This window comes from Ipomoea nil, unplaced genomic scaffold (genome assembly GCF_001879475.1).
Source record: "Ipomoea nil cultivar Tokyo-kokei standard unplaced genomic scaffold, Asagao_1.1 scaffold1834, whole genome shotgun sequence".
Lineage (NCBI taxonomy): Eukaryota > Viridiplantae > Streptophyta > Magnoliopsida > Solanales > Convolvulaceae > Ipomoea > Ipomoea nil.
The window spans coordinates 4,651,724-4,673,175 of NW_017618262.1; the positions used below are offsets into that span (position 1 = coordinate 4,651,724).

The following is a 21,452-nucleotide window of genomic DNA, read 5'->3' on the forward strand; positions in this document are numbered from 1 at the left end:
CAAATAGACCCTTGAACTTTACGCAAAAGTGTAATTAAACTCTCAAATTTGTCAAAATGAGTCAAATAAGTTCGATTTACCAGTAACCAATATGTTACCGGTAATATTATCGACGTTGACCGTCGCAACCACCATTAAAAACCTATAAAGCAACTTTCGATGACCTTTTTCACTAGAGGAGGCGATTGGATCGGTCGCCTTCTCAAGTAGAGAAGGCATACCAGTCCAGTCGCCTTCTCCGCCGGAGAATACGACTGGCTGGTTGTCTTCTTCGGTTAGGCCACCTGATTTTTTTAAAAAAATTTTGTTGTCACTGGAATTATTATCGGAAATGTCCTCAGAATATTTTAATGACATGTTATTATATTCCAAGTGAATAACCGGATATTGAGTTTAGACACACTAAAATAACAAGTTCAAATCTTTAATTGCACTTTTTAAAGTTTAAGGGTCTAGTTACACTTTTGCATAAAGTTCAAGGGTCTATTTAACCTTTTTTTTCAAGAATAATTAAGTGAGACATATACCTTGTATTGTAACACAGTATGTAGTTATATATATTACGGAGTATAATTAAGCTAACTCACTATATATCATTCCCATATGCTTACTCATTTGATCAAGCGACTATTACTTGACCGAGTTGGATGTTTTATGCTAAAGTGAAAAGAAATCAACTAAAAAAAAAAAAAAGAGGAATAAATAGAGTATATACTTAATACTTAAGAAACAACACCATTTTTAATCTTTAAAAATGAAAAATAAATTAGTCTAATGTATGGTGATATTGTTTGGCTATGTGTCCTAGGTCCAGGTGGTAGATCATGATCCACCTTGTATTTTAGATCCAACTTTAAAAATTATATATTCGTAGTTAACATATTACGTTGATAAATTATGAGTTGCCAAATAAATTAGAGTTAAATACATGATATTGAAAAAAAAAATCTGCATATACACTAATTACCGCCGCAATAATAAGGACTAGGATGGTACGTATATGCTTGGGATATAATTAACATTTAAAGAATCCAGGAAAAATGATACAATATTTTAATTTATCCTAATTATAATTAATAATAATGTGACATAAAACTAAAGTTTTCCGTTGTACCGAAAAAAATTGTGACTTAACTAAAGCCCCCATCCTGTATGGAAAGTTCTTGGATGGCGTTGCATCCACTCGCCGCTATCCCCACCTAAAATAAACCTCTCCCCACGTGCTGTCCCACAAATCTTTTTCCTCTACTTAAACACCTCTTGCCCCTACCATATTTCTGTAACCCATTTTCTCCATTTTCGAGCTTTCAAGAAAATTAAAAAAAAAAAAAAATTCTAATGGCTCCGCTTCCCGATTTGTGGCGTAGCTCTCTCGCCTCCGCCTTCAGGACCGCCTTGGCTTGCTCTATAGTGGGTGTCGCCACCCTTTACGGCCCGGAGGCGCTGAAGCGCCAAATAGCATTCCCGGCCTTTTCTTACGTCAACGTTATTCTTATTCTGACGGACACCACCTTGGGCGACGCCTTGCGTGGCTGCTGGTACGCTATCTACGCCACCTGCCTAGGGGTGTGCCCGGCTATTCTGAGCCTGTGGCTGATTGGCCCGGCCCACCTCACCACCGGCACCGCCGCGGCCGCCGTGGCTATCACCGCCTTCATTGTCGTGCTGCCGCAAAACACCCACGTTGTAGCCAAGCGCATCGCGCTCGGCCAGACGGTTCTCGTCTACGCTTTAGCCGGCCCCCGGACTCAGCCCATCATGCACCCTCTCCGCGTCGCCGCCAGCACCGCCATTGCCGTCGCAGCTTGTGTCCTGGCTTTGCTGCTTCCTTACCCTAGCCTAGCTTCTTCTAAGGTGACAACCCCTTCTTCTCCTCCCATTACATAATCTATAAAAAAAATATATATATTAACTAAAATTACAAAATCAACATACCCAATGGTGTGTACTAGTAAACCAGCTCAAGCCGAAAACGTCACGTAGGAGTCAAACTTTTTGGTTATTAAGTTAATGACTAATTTGGCAACTAGCATACTCGAGGGAGGGTGTGTACTAATAAACCAGCTCAAACCAAAAACGTCACAGACTTTTCTGGTCGGAGTCAAACTTTTTGGTTATTAAGTTAATGACTAATTTGGCAACCAGTATACCCGAGGGTGTGTACTCGTAAACCAGCTCAAACCAAAAACGTCACAGACTTCTTTGGTTGTAATTAATTTTTGTGGTTATTAAGTTAATGACTAATTTGGCAAGGAGTTGCCCAACATGAAACCAGCACGTAATTACTATACGTACATGCGTCGTATGAAACACAATCAATTCTGAAACATGTGGATTTGATGATTTTGTTTCAGGTGAAACACAACTGCCACCTCTTCGCCGAGAATGTTTCTCAGAGATTAAACCTTCTGGTGAAAGCATTTTCTGCAGAAGATAACGCGTCTGCACTATCGTTGGTTTCTCAAGCCAAGTCCTTAAATGCTAGCGGAGCTAAATTTTTGCAGAATATCAAATCCAAGCAAGTAAGCAATTAATATAATATAACATCTGTGTTTTTTTTTATGGTACGACAAGTAAATAAATTCGGAATTGACCTTGTAACCTTACATTAAATTCCAGGAAAGCATGCAGTGGGAAAGGTATCCGATCAAGTTCTTCCGACCGTATTGCAAGAACCCCGGGGAGAGGCTACAAGAATACGAAACACCATTAAGGGGGATGGAAATGGGTTTAGTTGATAATAATCCCCCACAATTCCCAGTAACAGTACTGTTAAGCTCATCAGAGGTGAAAGACAGCTTGGATTCTCTTACAGGCCACATTTCAAAGCAAGTCAAAGGAAGGCTGTTTGACTTAGCAACTGTCCCAGAATCAAACGCGCAAAATGCGGTGAAGTTTCTTCATCAAAAACTTCAACCTGTCACCCTACAAGATCTATCCTCCTTCTTCTTCTTGTTTTCCCTGAAACTTCTCTTGATAAAGCCCTCATCTTCAATTCTTAAAGATAAGGATGGGTCGAAGGAACAAGAAGAGCGGTTCTTGGATAAGATTTACAGTAACTTTGTCGGTCAGATGAACAATAAAAGGTTTGTGGCATCCTTAAAATACGCACTCGCGCTTGGGCTTGCCGTGTTTTTTGGGTCGATTTACAGCAAGCCTGATGGGTTCTGGGCAGGGCTGACGGTTGCCATAAGCTATGTCTCCGCGAGAGAAGCGACTTTCAGAATCGCCAACGTTAAGGCTCAGGGGACAGTACTAGGATCGATCTATGGAGTGTTGGGGTGTTTCGTTTTCGCGAAATACGAGGAGCTCCGGTTCATTTCTCTCATTCCTTGGTTCATAGTCTGCAGTTTTCTGCGGCGGAGCCGAATGTACGGCCCGGCGGGAGGGATCTCCGCCTGTATAGGGGCGGTGCTAATTCTGGGTCGAGAAGGGTTTGGGCCGCCAAGGGAATTCGCCATGGCGAGAATCATGGAGACCTTTATAGGACTGGCGTGTTCCATTACAGTGGAGCTTCTTTTCCGGCCAACAAGAGCTTCATCCCTGGCGAAAATCCAGCTTTCTAAAAGCCTGCAACTCTTGAACCAGTGCATAATCTCAATAGATTATTCAAGCAATAATCAGTCCAAGCTGGAGGAGACCCAGAAAATTTTAAAATCGAGTGTCACTCAGCTGGGGAAATTTATTGGGGAAGCTGAGGTGGAGCCCAATTTCTGGTTTCTTCCTTTCCATAGTGCTTGTTATGGTAAGCTCATGGGGTCCTTGTCAAAAGTTGTGGAATATCTACACTTTGTGGCCCAAGCACTGAGATTCCTGGAACAAGAATCTGCCCTGATGGGCAGGCTAGATTCCGATCATCTCAGCCTTTTCAGAGATCATGTTGGCCCTTCAATCAAATCCTTTGAGGAGATCATCAGTTTGGTGGGATCAGTCTCGGTTCTTGACAAGGAATTTGAGAAGAAGAAAAGCTCGATCGACCCAGAACTGGGAAAATTACCAACAAGCAACAACATAACGGGATTAAGCGATGAAGAGATTGATAACAAACTGAAATCCTTCATGGAAGATTCCAGACAGTTTGTTGATCAGAAAGATGAAGATGATGATGATGAGGTGATGATGAACAGCCAAGTGGCGCTGAGTTTAAGTGCCCTGGCGTTTTGCATGAGAGGCATAGTTAGAGAGACGAAAGAAATTGATAAGGCAATAAAAGAACTTGTACAGTGGGAAAATCCCTCCAGCCCTGTAAATTTGCATGAAATTTCATGCAAAATACGTGCTCTTGCACATACTGTAACAAACTGATGATATCAATCAAGATAAACTCAGGTTATTATATATACATCCATAAAAATAACCTTATTATACTCTTGATTATATTAATATAACATTTATTGTTATACCTCCCCATGCATTGTCTCCAATAATAATAATCCCTTTTCTTATATATAGTATTACAACAATCAAAAGATGGATTCTGAATTCAAATATTTGTTCGATAACAATTATTCAATTAATCAATTTCAAATGTTAACGTCAAACAACATTTCATGATGAAGATCATCATAAGGAATTGGCCGGTGACAAAAACTTTAATTTGCTTATACTTTTTCTTTTTTGAGTTATTATTTGGTGAATTAATGACTATTTTGGTCCCTTTACTATGCCATAATTATCAAATTGATCCTCAACTATTAATTTCGTAATCAATTTGGTCCTCCGTAATTATCAAATTGATTATCTATCAATCAATTTGACGGAAGACAAAATTGATTATGAAATCAATAGTTGATGATTTAATGGGTCAAAACTAATAGGCAAGGACCAATTTGATAATTAGGATATAGTCGAGGGACCAAAACGGTAATTAATTCTTATTTGGTCAACAAATGTATAGTTAGTGGAAAGACAAAACTTCAAGTGCCCCCCAAGAAAAGGAAGAGGATTTTCCTCTCCTCAATATATGCAATTAATTGACTAAGTCCATAGCATTTAGCAACATGCTGGGGGTAATGAAATACCCATTAGACAGCAGCCTACTACATACTTTAATTTATTAAATTATGTACCATTTTTTTCGCAGGGATTTCCCCACTTTTATGAAACACGGCACCTTATTCATTCCAATTACTTCTACGCTTTAGCATTAAGAATTTGAAGATGATATATAGCCTCTAAACAAAATACCTTTTTGTAATCAGAGAACCAAGAATGTATGATGATGATTATCATCATCATGAACCAAGAATGTATGATGATATGATGATCATCATCATGAACCAAGAATGTATGATGATGATGATGATCATCATCATCATCATGATCATCAAACAACTGCCTGGAACTTGCGAATTAATTATCAATGCTCTAAACATAAAAATGTTGGGTCAAAAAACCAAACATATATAAATGTCCTTAAATTCTATGGGACAACCTAGGGAGATATACTATGAATCCCATTAACTTTAAAGTCAAGAATGTAGCACGCACAACACGATCGAGCATCAGTGGGATGAACCCTCGAATGTCAAGTGGTCAAAGACAAGTGTGATTATATATATAACCAAAGACGACATTCTCTTTTGCTAGGCGCCGCATAATTAAAAACTCTAGTAGCTGCAGGGAAAATGCATGTGCTTTTTGGGCGGCTGCAAGATTAAAATAAAGTACTACTCCGTATATATTAGGGTGAGGATTAAACAACTATTATGATAAGATTGTTAGATCGTTCATGCAAGTTGATGATAAACAGCTATAAAGTTATCAAGATCGAGTTTAATGGGTTGGTGATGACTGATGATTTGGGGAGGAAAAGTTCGACTAGCTAGTAAGAGATCAGGGATAATACTTTGTAGCTAATTTTTATAATCATGTAAATCTATTAACATATTATTTGAATTTGTCATCAATTTTTCAACATTTCATGTCGATTAATAAATTACAATACCTTTTTGTGAGTGTTTGGACTTCAAAATGCGATCTCACACAACCATTGAGAATCATTTGTTAGCAATATATATGAAGTCATGACCGACGGTTGAGGTTTGCTAAAATATAAAGATCGAGATCAGAAAAAATGTTGGTTAATCTTACAAATATTATATTACAAACTTGAAAATTGTAATTAATAATTATAAAATTTATGTCATTTATGTTTCTTTTACTAAGACACTCGACCATTAATGAACATTGACCGACGACTGAAATCAGTCCTCACTTTTTACAGTATGAATTGCTTTCATATGAGAATCACTCCAAAAAAAAATATGAGAATCACTCCAAGGTGAGAACTTATGGATAAATCCAAACCATTGATCAGCAAGATCTGATGGATGGGAAATCAAGTACAGAATGAGTGGGATCATTTTCATAAATATTATGGTTTGAATTTGTCCACAGGTTCTCAGCTAACGCATAGTTCTGAACTGATTAGGACATATATATATATATATATATATATATATATATATATATATATATATATATATATATATAGAGAGAGAGAGAGAGAGAGAGAGAATTAGGTACAAATGTGCTATATATAAAGAGAGAGAGAGAGAGAGAGAGAATTAGGTACAAATGTGCTTGGTGCGCCCAGGTGCAGTTGTGCGGTTAAATATGAGCCATTGATCTTGCTTAAATCAACGTCCAAAATTATCAAAATTTAAAAAAAAAAAAAAAAAAAAAAAACGTGGTGACAATTTGATAATTTTTTACATCTAGGTCAAATTTAAGGTGCGTTGTTTTCCTTCTTAAGGTGTGTGGTTTTTGTGCTTAAGGTGCGTGGGTTATGTGCTTAATGTGAGTAGTTGTTGAAACTTGAGGTGCATGATTTTTCTTCTTAAGGTGCGTGGGTTATGTGCTTAATGTGAGTAGTTGTTGAAACTTGAGGTGCATGATTTTTCTTCTTAAGGTGCGTGATTTGTATGCTTAAAGTGCGTCAGTTGTGTGAAACTTAAGGTGAGCCGTTTAAAACCTTAGGTGCGTGGTTTGTGTTCTTAAGGTGCTTTCTTGTATGCTTAAGGTACGTGGTTTGTGTACTTAAGGTGCGTGGTTTGTGTTCTTAAGGTTAAGGTACTTTGTTTGTGTGCTTAAGATGCGCTTTTTTAATGTTGTGTGTCAACGGCACAACCGCACGGGAACCCCTTCCCTATATATATATAGGGATTAGGTGCATTTAAATGTTTCCCGTGAGGTTGTGCGGGTGATTAATGTGCGCGAGTTTTGTACATAATATGCGTGAATCTTGTGCTTAATGTGCGTGAGATTTGTATTTAATGTGCGTGAGTGTGTAATGTTTAATGTGCGTGAGTTTTGTATATAACTTGAAAATATGAAATGAATAGATTTTTAGACTAAACCAAGTTAAAAGTTTCACTTTGTGTGTGCGTGTGTGTTTTTTTTTGGGGGTACATGTATATATGCTAAAATGGTGTCATGCAAAAGATAGTTCTATTTGAAATTACTGTATTGATGTAGTGGATTTTTGTTCGTTTAAATATTGAATAACAAACAAGTTCACCACTGAAAATTATGATTTTTCCGATCATCAACAAAGTCATTGGAAAACGTCAAAATTCTGTTTGAAAATCCTTAGGGACCCGCAAAAACTTGAAACAATAATATAATGGCAGACTCATTGATCAATTAATTTTTATTTTTTTTTTAAGATTAGTATAAATTAGGACTACTTATTATATTTTGGTCAAACGTAAAGGGAGACGAGTAGATAGGTACTGAAGGAGTATTATTTGCACCAGCACCAGCACCAATTAGGGAAAAGGGGACCAGAGCAGAAATTAGAAGAAGAAGAAACATAACTGTAGCGGCCATACTTCAGTTGGGATGGAGATCAAAAGGGGAAAATAATATACTCCGTATTAATTTTGTTTGCATTGAGTCTTCTATTAACTAATAATGTGATTTGCAGAACGAGTCATCATATCAATAGTATCTCCTGAACTAATTAAACATTTTCAGATACAACAGAAACAGACAATTTTAAAGTCAGTTAGAAAAATCATAGTTTAGCTAGTAACTACCTCAAGCAATATAATCCTCAGGCAAAATGAACCTAACATCAATCGGGGCATACAAAATGTGTAATTTGGGCTTGAACAAAATGAACATTTGTTGCTAGTCACTCTGTAGTCTGTACATAAGTTTGCTTGTACGTGAATTGATTAGTTTGGTTGGTTTCTGACTGGGAAAATATCGTAACTGATGGGTCTTATTATTAGCTTCAACATGCATTCAAAAAAAAAAAAAAAAAAACTAAATTAAATGCTCATTCCTCTTCCATGACTTGATTGGACTTTCTCACTTTCCACCTATACTAGCTAGCTACTGTTGGAAAAATCTTGAGAGTTGGTCCAAATCCTTTTTATTTCCAATTTTATTGTCCTCACATCAGTACTCTTGGTCCAAGTTTTTGACATACTTTGTGGCTATTATTTTTTCATTTCAAATGAGTGGATCTTATGCATTAAGAATGAGTAATACAGCGTTAGATGTGAACATTCGCGTGGTTGAGGAGTGAAGCATGTACTAGTATATAAAGCAATATTCAATCGTTCATTAAATACACCAAAAATATCTTCCTCCTCTTTAATCCTTCCGTCCTATCGTCTGAGCAAAGTCAAGTTAACATGTGCTATAGCGGGTGTAAGCTAAATGTAGTCACTTTGCGTAGCTTATCGAAAGTGTGCCAGGAACGAACAAATAACGCTTTTAAGGTAAGTGTGCCAGGAACGGACAAATAACGCTTTTAAGGTGGCGTTATATAACACTGCACAAACTTCTTTTCACCCTTGTTCCCTTTTCATAAATATCGCTAGGTTAGCCTCCGTTGACATTGCTTATATTTTTCAACAATTAAAAGCGTTATTTCATACAACAACAATCAACTTCTCGACTCTATGGCTCCTTCTGGCATACTCGATCTATCCAAAATTACTGCTCTAGATAGGAAAAACTACCAGCGTTGGGCACAAAGAATGCTCATCCTCTTTATTTGACCATCTAAAACTAACCTATGTGTTGTGCTCAAATACACCCGAACCTACTCAACATGTGCTTCATTTTCGTGATCCTAGAGAGGTCAGTCCTGAACCAAAGTACAATCATGGTCAAGTATCGGATGTAACCCCGCTACAATTTATAGATGACAACATGGCAGCCAGAGAATACTTTCTTTCACAAATGAATAACAAGTTGTTTCACATGTGTATCAAATAAGACTCGACAAAAATTGTTTGGGAAATGATGTGCAAAGAAATACGATGCTGAAATGCTAAAAGTGAAGTGTCACAAATGACAAGAATAAAAGGACTCAGAAGACATCCAACAAGAATCACGGCAACTTCAGAAGGAAAAAACGAATAAACTCAAAAGAGGCTGCTTTGTGTGCAGTAAGCAAGGACACCGAGCATACCAGTGCTATCATCGCAAAGACAAAATAAGTAAATGACAAAGCCCAACCAGTCTGAACATCATATCAACCTGACAAAGCCGAACCAGTCTGAACATCATATCAACATGACAGAGCAAGATGAGTATTGCATTTATTTAAATAGTAATGGTGTTCGTGAATGCCTAGAGTTTGAACTTTTGACTTTTAATTTGGGAGAGTCACAATTGTGTCATTTGACTACAATGTCTTTTTAACTTCATTTTTGTTCTTAATTATATTTTATCAAATGTTAAAACAAAACATATAATTATTTAAATTAACTTATAGGGATCAAATTTCAAAAAAAAAAAAAAAAAAAAAAAAAAAAAAAAAAAAAAAAACAATTAGTGAGAATGTACAATCGTTATACCCTACGCCACGGCGCGCGTAGCACTATGCGCCGTGCGCCTCCCAAAACGACATCGTTTTGGGAGGCGCGGTAGGAAGTTGCTGTGATTATGTACATTTTTTATATAATTATGTACATTTTTTTATACAATTATGTACATCCGAATCAGGAAATTTTTGTGTATTATGTTAAGAGTTGATGTGTATTATGTTAAAAGTTTATGTTTATTATGTATTATGTTAGATTATATGTATTATCTTTTAAAAAATAGTATGTATATTTTGTTATACAATTATGTACATTCATGTATACAATTATGTACATTCATGTATAACATTATGTACATTTTTTAACATGAGATTTTTTTTTAAGGAAAATTAACCGTCAAACACTGGATAGCGAAAATTCAAAAAAAAAAAAAAAAAAAAAAAATTGAAACGACGTCGTTTTGCATCTGGACGCACAATGTAACGCGCACCGTGGTGTAGGATATAAATTGTCGAGAATGTATGACCCTTGTACCGAGCCCAATACAGTACAAAAAACCAAACGTTATGGGTCAAGCCCACTCAACGGACCCATCAAATTAAAACAAGACAAACGACATTATTTAGGCAAGTTATATCGTGGACCGCATTATGGACCGAGTTTCTAAACAACGTTATTTTGTTTAATGAAAAGAAATGGCACCCGTTTCGGCGCAAATTATGCCATGGAATCGTATTCACCGAGAATGGTGAACACAAGGCAAAACGACGTCGTTTTTAGGCAAAAAAAAAAAACAAAATTCGCGGATGTGGAGTTAACGGCGCGCGTTTGATCAAATTATGAATTTTCTGTTATGAGATTATGAATTTTATGAAAATTCATAATCTCATAACAGAAAATTCATAATCGCATAACAGAAAATTCATAATCTCACAACTGAAAATTCATAATCTCATAACAGAAAATTCATAATCTTATAACAGAAAATTCATAATCTCATGGTTCCAAAGTGAATGTGTAGGCATGGTTCCAAAGTGAATGTGCAGGCATGGATTCATAATTTATGAATGTCCGTGATTTCGGATGGGAATATGTAGGCATGGTTCCAAAGTGAATGTGCAGGCATGAATTCATAATTTATGAATGTCCGAAATTATGAATGTAATGAAAATTCATAATCTCATAACAGAAAATTCATAATCGCATAACAGAAAATTCATAATCTCATAACTGAAAATTCATAATCTCATAACAGAAAATTCATAATCTTATAACAGAAAATTCATAATCTTATAACAGAAAATTCATAATCTCATGGTTCCAAAGTGAATGTGTAGGCATGGTTCCAAAGTGAATGTGCAGGCATAGATTCATAATTTATGAATGTCCGTGATTTCGGACGAGAATGTGTAGGCATGGTTCCAAAGTGAATGTGCAGGCATGAATTCATAATTTATGAATGTCCGAAATCTTTGTTCACCTCAAATTAAAGTGAAACCACAAAATGTGAAAATAAAGAAGAAAAGTCACGCAATTAATTAAGAGAAAAAAAAAATAAAAAAATAACGGTGTACTAACACCGTTGGAACCGTGTTCACCATGAATGGTGAACACGGTTCCATGGCATAACGTCCCCCGTTTCGCACCGTTTTGCAAAAAATAACTCAGTTATTTATTTTCATTTTGTAACACCGCAGTTTTATTTCGATATAACTACAGTTTCATTCGATATTTATACACTCAAATATGTGAAAATGTTATTTAATTTTATTTTATATACACTATAATTTCATTCAAACACAATTACATTATCATTGCGATATAATTACAGTTTCATTGCACAATATACCCTCAAATATGTGAAATGTTATTCAATTTCATTTTATATACATTGCAGTTTCATTTCAACACAATTACAGTTTCATTTCAATTCAATTGCAATTTCATTTGATAATATAAAAATAATACGTGAAGCAGTGTCAGTTTAGATACGCTATAGTTTCAGTTGGTAATTAATACACTAAACATGCACACTCCGTTAATTGTAACGGCGCGCCGTTTCTGGACCGCGGTCAATAGTATAGTTGCACATTTTAAAATTTGTCGCCTTAGTTTTATAATTATCTGTTTGTTTTATTTCTTATCGATTTTGTACTTTCAGTTCTAAGCTCTGCTTCTACTTGAAATCAAGGACGGAGCCAAAGGGGCAGGGGCAGTTGCCCTCCTCACTCCACCCCCATTCCATATATAATTTTTGTATGTATATATAGTACATGTGTTAGTATTAGTAAAATAAAACTATTAAATGTCAACAAGAGTTGATTTATATGAGTTGGTTGAGCACATGTTGAGTTATGATAAAGGATAGGGGTTTGGATTTTGGCATTAACATAGTTTTATAGTTTGACTTCAACAGTTTTGTTTTTTTACTCATTTCCTATGGTTTCAACACAGTCACGTTTTTAATAGTTTTTTAATATTTAATACACATATATATACAGTGGCGGACCCAGGAATTTTTTTCAGCGGGGGCAAAATATTAAAGCAAAATTGATAATTAGAAAAAAAAAATGAAACACTTAAAAAGTATAGCCATAAATAAATAAATAATGTTGGATATAAGAAAATTATAAAACACATCAAAACATTATAAAAATATTCATAACAAAATATGAACAAAAATAATTCGAATAAAAGATCCATTATAAATTATACATCTCATTATTAATATAATAGTGAAAATGTGAAATAATGAGAAAATGTAGTGTTAATAAGAAAATGAGATGTGTAAAGTAGATAAGGGGATTTGAACCTTGGCATACGTTCAAAGTTCAAACAAACCAACGCTCAGCTAACCAGATAGAGGGGATCGAACCCGGGCATGCATTTTGACAACCCACACGCTTAGCCAACTAGACTAAACTACACTTTGTTAACAATTCTCTATTTTCTAAATTTTATACTAAAACTTATACTATATATACACATATACATACAAGGGTTATATAAGGGGTGGGGGTGGGGTGAGTGGGGGCAGCTGACCCCACTGCCCCCACTGTAGGTCCGCCTCTGTATATATATAACATTCTTTTATATTAATAATGAGATGTGTTTTTTTTAAAAAAAAAAATTATCTCTTTTGTTTTAATGTTTCTAAAAAAAAATTATGAATCCGCCCCTACTTCTTCGCCCCTTAACGGAATTTTTGGCTCTGTCCCAAATTGCTAGTGTAGAGATGTTTTCTGACCCTTAATGCTCTCTTTAAGTTTTTGCCCAAAGTAGATATTTTTATTTTTCTCATGTTGCAGCATAACCTGTCCACGCATATTGTGACTTTAGTATGAACCGAAACAGGGTTCTTGTTGTTGTTGACTACATTTGATCAAGAGTCAAGACTAGAGTGTAAGCTAACCCACAAAGCATTGATGAAATAGTACAATTTACTGTAATGAAGATGGTAGAAACTCATAGAAAAAGTATCCCAACCAACTTCTCCTTTATTAATAATATATAAAAATAAAAACTGATTGTCATGAGAATACCACCAGAACCCTCTTTTCATTAGGGAAAAAGACAAAAATATGCGGTCAATAAGGAAAAATTCCCAAAATGTGTCGTATTTTTTTTGGACAAAAATATGCAAAACTCCATTCGTAGTTGCGTTTTTGATGTATTTCGTATTTTTCTTGTATTCGTGGAAAACGCAAGAGGCAGTTGCGTTTACGTATTTGTATACGTAAAACGCAATAGGCTCTTGCGTTTTTGCGGCAATACCGTATCCCACAATACGCAACTATGTTTTGCGTTTTACGTATTATACGTAAAACGCAAAACCAAGTTGCGTTTTTGTGAAGTATTTGTACTCCTCGTCGCCGGCGAAGTCAAAGACCGGCGAGACATATCCCAAGCGATGGTGGGCTCTAACATATTTCGGATCCAACTTAATAGCTTCCTCGCATTCTCTCACTGCTTCTGTGAACCGCTTTAGACCAATCAATGCCGCTGCACGGTTGCAATGGTAAGCTGCATTTCCAGGCGAAATCGCAATTGCCTTCTCGTAAAGATTCAAAGCCTCATGAAAATTACCCTTCTTGTAATGCTCATTGCCTAGCCTTTTCATCTCCTCCGGATCATTACTCCGCATTCCTCTCTTCATTGTCTCGCCGCCAATCATAATCCTCTAGAATTCATGGCAATGGCGACACTACTGTCCGTACCGCTTACAGGGCCCGCGGTTTTGGGCGCTCCACCGGCCCGCATTATGCTCCCGTGGCTGTAATTCCCCGTGCCGGACCCCAAAACATCTGTCTTGGTGGCCTTGCTGGCCATGCCGGTCTTCAGAATCTTCCCGGAGGGGCAGATATTCCCAATTGCGTTTTAGCGTATTCCCTACGTATTTTGAAAACGCAACTGGTGGTTGCGTTTTTCGTATTCAATACGAAAAACGCAACCACCAGTTGCGTTTTCTGTATTTAACAAAAAAAAAAATACGGATGAAATACGTTCAAAAACGCAACTCTCAATAGAGTTTTGCATATTTCTGTCAAAAAAAAAGTCAATACATATTTTGGCTAATTCCCAAGCTTTTCTACACATTCTAGTCTTTTTCCCCTTTTCATTATATTGTTGATTAATGACGTACCCATCACTTTTCATGCACATTCCAGACTCCCCTTCTATCACTATAAGTATGGTGCCTCCTATGATCTTCTTTCATCAATCAACGACTTATCAAATTAAAATTTTCCATTTCCCATAAAATGTCTCTCATTCCTAGCTTCTTTGGTGGCCAGCGAGCCAACGTCTTTGATCCTCTATCTCTTGATCTCTGGGATCCCTATGAAGGCCTCTTCTCTTCTTCACCGGCGAGGGAAACCTCTGCATTCTCTGCCGTGAGGATTGACTGGAAAGAGACCCCGGAGGCTCACATTTTCAAAGCTGATCTTCCCGGGGTGAAAAAGGAGGAAGTGAAAGTTGAGGTGGAGGATGGGAGGGTTCTTCAGATCACCGGAGAGAGGAGCAAAGAGAAAGAGGATAAGAATGATAAGTGGCACCGCATTGAGCGCAGCATTGGGAAGTTTTTCCGGAGGTTCCGGCTGCCGGAAAATGCGAAGATGGATGAGGTGAAAGCCGGCATGGAAAACGGAGTGCTGACAGTCACCGTGCCCAAAATTGAGGAGAAGAAACCAGAGGTGAAGGCCATTGACATCTCTGGTTAAACTTGTTATTATATATCTTAGATAAAACCATATTAGTACGTACTTTGAATTCCAGAATAAAATAAAACCGTTTGTATGTTGTATGTTTGTGAGTTTCCTTAATCTTTGGGACTGTAATCCTTTCATAATTTTGATTTTATGTTTTTCTCATCCTAATAATATTAAGTGATGGACAAATTGCATCAGGCATATCGGACAGCATGACACAAAGCTAGCCTAAATATTCATTCATTATTCTAATAAAAAAAGAAGGTAAAAAGAATTTGAGGTTTATATAATAAATGTAAAATAAAAATTTAAGCCTAAAAATAAGAATTCGAATTACAATAATATATCTTAAAAAATACTTAGAAAAACAATGAAATAAAATATGATATGGTTGATATTCAACTTCAAACTATCTCTCATTCCACTTAATTAATTAGTCCATCGAACCAGTGTTGGTATCGTTGCTTTCATCAAAACATCTCTTCCACAACCAATGTTTCTTCCACACTCTTTCGTTCATCTCATCAATGGGGATTCCCTTGGTTTCAGGCAGCAAGAACACAACAAACAACCCCATAACCAAAACGAAGGAAGCAAACATGAAGAAGATGGCGGATTTCATTTTGCAAAGCATGGAAAGAAAAGCTTGCGCCACAATAAAAGTGAATATCATATTGGTGCTAACCGCGAAGAAAAATCCTGCCGTTCTGGTCTCCAGTGGATATATTTCACTAGCAACCAACCACCCTAATGGACCCCAAGACCAGGCGAAACCCATCACAAACACACAAATCATCACCAACACAATTACTGCCGCAAACTTTGGTATCATATTTGTAGCTTTGAGATATGCAGCGAGAATTCCCCCTACCACACCCTGGGCTACAAGCATTTGAATGGCACCTTCAATCAGTAACACTCTTCTCCCAAAATAATCAGCACCAAAGATTGCCACAACGGTGGAAAGTGAATTAACTGATCCAGTGATAAGAGTAGACAATAGAGATGCATTTGCTCCTAACCCCATTGTTTGGAACAACACAGGAGCGTAGAACATGACAACGTTAATGCCGGTCAACTGCTGAAATACCTGAAGAATGGTGCCACACAAAAGTTGTGGCCAACTAGAACGCTTAAATAGGTTTCTAAATGGGGTTTTGATCTTTTTAGCCATCTCAGTGGAGCGTAAAATGTCGTTGTACTCTTTCTCTACGTTTTCCATGCCCCTAATCTTCTTTAGCGCTCGCAAACCCTCCTCATTCTTCCCCCGTTCAATCAAACTGGTAGGAGTCTCAACGATTATCAAAGAACCCAAAGCTAGAAAAATGGAAGGAATTGCAGCTACACCGAGAGATACCCTCCAGCCATTGGAGTGTATATATTTAGAAGATAAATAGTTGACAATATTGGCAAAGAAAATGCCTATTGTGATCAAGAATTGAAAAAGAACATTGAGAAGTCCTCTTTTGTTTGAAGGAGCAATTTCCGATATGAATAGTGGCACTGCCTGCAAGAATGTATTAATTATATATCGTAAAATTAAAGTTCAAAGCTAGATTACAAATGTAGAACAATAATATATTGTATAAATTAGAGAATAAATAAATACCTGGTTGCCAAAACCGACACCAGCACCGAGAAAGAGGCGTCCGAAGATGAGCATCATAAGGTTAACAGCTGTGGTGTTGAGAACAACTCCGATGATGAAAAAGATAGAAGCAAGTTGAATGGTTAGTTTCCTACCGTACCGCTTGCAACAATGAGAAGCAAAGAAACTGGCGACGATAGCAGCAAGGTAGAGTGAAGATGTGAAAAGCTGAAGCATCTGGTTGTTAAATTTGCAATAATTATCTTCATGAATCATGTGTTTCTTCACGTACACTGCAGGAAAGAATTTTTCCAGAAATTCGTCCATTGAAGTCACTCCACCAGCAACAAATCAAAGAGAAATAATTTAGTTAAACCAAGAACTAGAGGAATGAATAGTTACAAGATAAATTAATGGATGTGAGTAAGTAGTATAGCGTACCAGAAATTCCAATATCATAGCCAAACATTAGACCAGCAAAGGCTGCTATGACAGAGCAGATTATTACTTGTCCAGTGAGTTTTGCCGGAACATCATATCCATTACCCTTCTCTAAAGACATGATTTGGGCGACCATTGTTACGAATTTGGAAAATCTGATCTACGTTGTCTACTACCAAACTACAATCAATCAAGAACTGCTCAAAAGTCAAGATTATATGGAGAATGAAGAGAGCTGTGGGTTGAGGATGATGGAATGGCGAATAAGTATCCCTTTTTATAGGTGTATTACATCCATGTTCGTATAGAAATGGGATATTTTTTTAATCGAATTCGACTCAATTTGGGATTTTGGGTAGTACGCCGCAGGGCAATACGACAGTCATAGTAAAATTAGGAATTAGGATTATGAAAAAATTCAAAATTTTCATAGCTTAAATCAGATATAAGTCTTAATCACTAATCAATTGCATAATTTTATCTTCAAATAATCGATATATTTCAGGGCAATTGAAAATTACACAGCAGTAAATATAACTGATGGAGAAGCACAAATAATCCACTGATTTCGAAAAAAGAAGCATAAACCCTAGTTCATGAAGCTCCTATCCACCAAATCCGTACAAAGTCCTTGCCTACCTCTTCAGCGCGTAAACCACGTCCATCGCCGTAACGGTCTTTCTCCGGGCGTGCTCCGTGTAGGCTTCCCAGGCCAATGCCATTTCTTCTAAGCTTGATTTCTCCGACTGGATTCGAGTTGAAGCTGTCGGCTTTAGTGGTGGCATCTGGGTTTTTTGGATGGACCCGGTGCAGATCACACCCCTTTTCACTCACCCCCAGTTTATGCTTTTGCAGGTAAAGGTGGCCGGCCAGCCTCCTTGGTTATTTGCTCCACAGTCTATGGAAGCCCCGCCCAACACCTCCGCCGCGGTCTTTGGAGGGATCTCAGTCATAATGAGAGAAGCATTGATGGTCTTTGACTGGTAACTCGGTTCTTAACCGGGAAGAGACGACCAACTACAGTTCCTTTTCTTCTCACCGAAACTCTAATTTTGCAAGTTGGATTCGGCAAATTATATGGTGCACACGGTTGCAAAAACAACGTCATTTTGATTAAAAACGCGTTTCTCACTAAAAAAAAATGATAATTTCGATTCTCCTCAATAGCATTATGTTGTCATAATTTGAACTATATATCCCTAATGAATGAACTAAATATTCAGAATGAATGAACCATATGTAAAAATGTTGTAATCTCAAAATGAGAAAAGTGACAAAGGGTTTATATATAATTTTTTATAAATTGTGTAAGTTGTTCAACATTTGCTATTTCTTATTTTTAAAATGTGATATTTTTATATACAGTAAAATCGTTTTTCTTATCCATCTTTATGTGTTGGATACTTAGATTATATTCAACCGGACCGGTTTAATTAGTCAATTGTGAGGTATATATTTATATTAGAATATATTAGAATAAGTACGTAACTATGTCACGAATATAATGGAGGTATTTGGCAAATAGTTGTTAGCTGATAACATTAACGAGTTGTAGAAAAATATTTGGTAAATTAGCTATTAGCTAATAGTTTTTTTGTTTTTTTTTTTGAAAACCAAGTTAATTGGCATATATTAGAGAAAAGCTGAAATAGCATCCGGTGAAAAATCATCCCAGTACATAGCAGTAGACTGATTAAAAGCTATACTCGCTAAAGAATGAGCTAGCAGATTATTCGCTCTAGGGACGAATGTAACTAAACAGTAATCGAAATAAGAAATTAAAGTCCTACAACTATCTATGGCATAGCCAACATAGGACCGAATAGGGTCCGTAGTAGTTGATAAATAACGATGTAGCTGCTGGCAATCTGTGTGCAGCACAAACGTTTGCTCTCCCCGATTCCTCATCCACGATAAAGCTTCCTTACATGCAAACGATTCTGCCATCAAAGGGGAAAAGCAATCTGGTAGCTCGGCATTGAAGGCTGCTCGAAAGGCTCCGGAGCTAATAGTTGATTACATGCAAAATGACATTTTTAAGAGTATAAATTATTTTCTCAAAAAAATTATTAAAAAAGTTGCTTTGAGCAGCTTTTTGAATTTTAGTGTTTTGAAATAATAAGTTGTTATGAAAAATTGATTAATCAAACACTCATATTGGCTGTTTAACCAAGTCAAATAACTAATAGTTGTCAAACAAGACAAAATTGAATGATAAGCTAACTATATTACCAATAATCAAATAGGGCAACATGTTAAGTGGGCCAAATAATACCTGAATATGTATTGTGTTAAGCAACATGTGGCTAGGATAATATTCAAATATTATTTGTTCTATTTGTGCTCCTATAGACTAGTTATGATTGAATAGTGGTCACAACTTCTCACTATTTGCTCTCCTTTATGTACTATATGTAGGCTGTATTTCACATCAATAATGACAATTGATTAATGCTCACATAACCTTTACATATGGTTGGTAATATCATAATTTTGTGTTTAAAATATCTCCGAGTGCAATTTTCAGTAGCTAAAGTAGCATAATAACAATACATAACATAGGAGATTTGATTCGAGTACATTGTGATTTGTGAAGACTTGTTATTTATACATGCGCTTCCACTAAATTAAATAACATTTTCACATTTTGAGTCTATAAATATCGGATGAAACTATAGTTATATTGAAATGAAACTATAATTGTTTTGAACTGAAACTGCAGTATATACAACATGAAACTGAATAACAGAGTTACTTTTTGCGGAACGACGAGAAACGGATGCCGTTTCTTTTCATTAAAAAAAAACGACGTCGTTTTGATGCGCGGTGCATAATCGATTATGCACCGGGGTGCACGATATAATTTGCCCATTATTTACATTCAAACCCAATCATTGAACAATGACGTTTCTCTTACAAGGCGTGTGGTTGAATGTAATTTGGTTGTAATTAAATTGTAATTCAATGAAAATCTCAATTGTAATTTTCTCCTTTTGTTGAATTGCAATTCATGGGTACCCCATGAATTGCAATTCAATACTTATGGGAAAGGAAAAAATTGAAGAAATGACAAAAAAACCTTGTTGATTGTTATTATTATTATTATTACACAATGAAATTTTAGACTCTATACAATTTTTTCCTTCTCATCTCCAATAATTCTATTCCTCCATACCAAACAATGTAATTTGAATTCCTACATTATCCCTACCTTATTATTTTCTCACGGAATTGAATGAGGAAATTTCAATTTTGGTCCTACGACAATAGGGGTCTTGTTAATTTAAATCTCTGATTTTCAAAAGTGTCAATTTAGTACCTTAATTATGTAATTTTTGTCAATTTTAATCACTCCGGCCAAATTTTGCCGGAAAATTTTAATAGTTAAAATAATGAGGATATTTTAGTAATTTTACATGTTTAATCTTTCTTCTCCAACGGTCCATCTCTTATACCCAGCTTTCGGCGATCATTTCTTCCTCCGTTCTTGAAGCTGTTGCCGTCGTCCTTCATCTCCCCCTGTTTCGGATGAGTTGGTCCTCTCTTATTTCCAAAGCCAATAACGGCAGTGACAAAGCGGCGGTGGCATACAGTTCAAGAAACCAAACAAAAAAAAAAAAAAAAAAAAAAAAAAAAAACAACCAGACAACAAATTATGAGCAACGACAACCTTGATTTACTTCTCCGGTGAGCTTTTACACCATCCAAACACCCTTATTTGCAGCACCTTGAAGAAGCTCATTTGGATGTCAACGACGGCTCACACAACCTCCAAATCCAGAGGGTTTTCTCTACAAGCTCTGTAATTGAACAAAATGACGAAAGTTTCGAGATGGGTTTGTAAAGCGCTAGCCGCATAAGGATTAAGACTGTATGTGAACGTGGGGAGGGAACCAAAGAGGAATGGAAGGTGGATGTCAGTGTCGTTCACGCATCTGGTGATGATTGATACGATGGTGATGGATTCGGATCTGATGAACATGGTGAAGTCTGATTTGGAAGGGTTTCTCAAGTCGAAGCAGTATTATCAACGGCTAGGCCAGGTCTGGAAACGGAGTTACCTGCTTTACGATACCTACAACACCGCAAAATCGACATTCGTCGCGGCAGTGAGGAAGTTTCTTGGCTATGACGACGTTTTCCAGTATTGCCGGAAGTTGGGGATAATAGATGGATCGTCGGAGAAGAAAGAATAAACAAGTAAAATGATTAAAATATCCTCATTATTTTAACTATTAAAAATTTCGGTGAAATTTGGTCGGCAATTTGACCGGAGTAACCAAAATTGACAAAAATTACATAGTTAAGGTACTAAATTGATACTTTTAAAAGTCAAGGAATGAAATTAACAGGACCCTATAGTCGTATGACCAAAATTGAAATTTCCTCCATATTGAATTTATATTGTCATATGAAACTGTAATTAAA

The 21,452-nt window shown here is 36.4% G+C and overlaps 3 protein-coding genes across 3 annotated transcripts; 2 read left to right on the plus strand and 1 right to left on the minus strand.

Annotated features, from left to right (window-relative positions):
* Positions 1–1,272: 1,272 nt before the first annotated feature.
* Positions 1,273–4,408, plus strand: LOC109193187. The gene is made up of 3 exons (XM_019344034.1): positions 1,273–1,854; positions 2,355–2,522; positions 2,620–4,408. The coding sequence occupies exons 1-3, from the start codon at positions 1,339–1,341 to the stop codon at positions 4,303–4,305; spliced, it is 2,370 nt and encodes a 789-aa protein (XP_019199579.1). The 5' UTR covers positions 1,273–1,338; the 3' UTR covers positions 4,306–4,408.
* A 10,121-nt stretch (positions 4,409–14,529) lies between these two features.
* Positions 14,530–15,146, plus strand: LOC109193189 (18.2 kDa class I heat shock protein-like). Its single transcript, XM_019344037.1, has one exon. It carries the CDS (start codon positions 14,549–14,551, stop codon positions 15,005–15,007), a length of 459 nt encoding a protein of 152 aa, XP_019199582.1. The 5' UTR covers positions 14,530–14,548; the 3' UTR covers positions 15,008–15,146.
* Positions 15,147–15,376: 230 nt separating this feature from the next.
* LOC109193188 (sugar transport protein 2-like) lies at positions 15,377–17,222 on the minus strand. Its single transcript, XM_019344035.1, has 3 exons — positions 17,025–17,222; positions 16,605–16,924; positions 15,377–16,502 (listed from the first exon to the last, which is right to left on the minus strand). The coding sequence occupies exons 1-3, from the start codon at positions 17,158–17,160 to the stop codon at positions 15,429–15,431; spliced, it is 1,530 nt and encodes a 509-aa protein (XP_019199580.1). The 5' UTR covers positions 17,161–17,222; the 3' UTR covers positions 15,377–15,428.
* Positions 17,223–21,452: the final 4,230 nt, after the last annotated feature.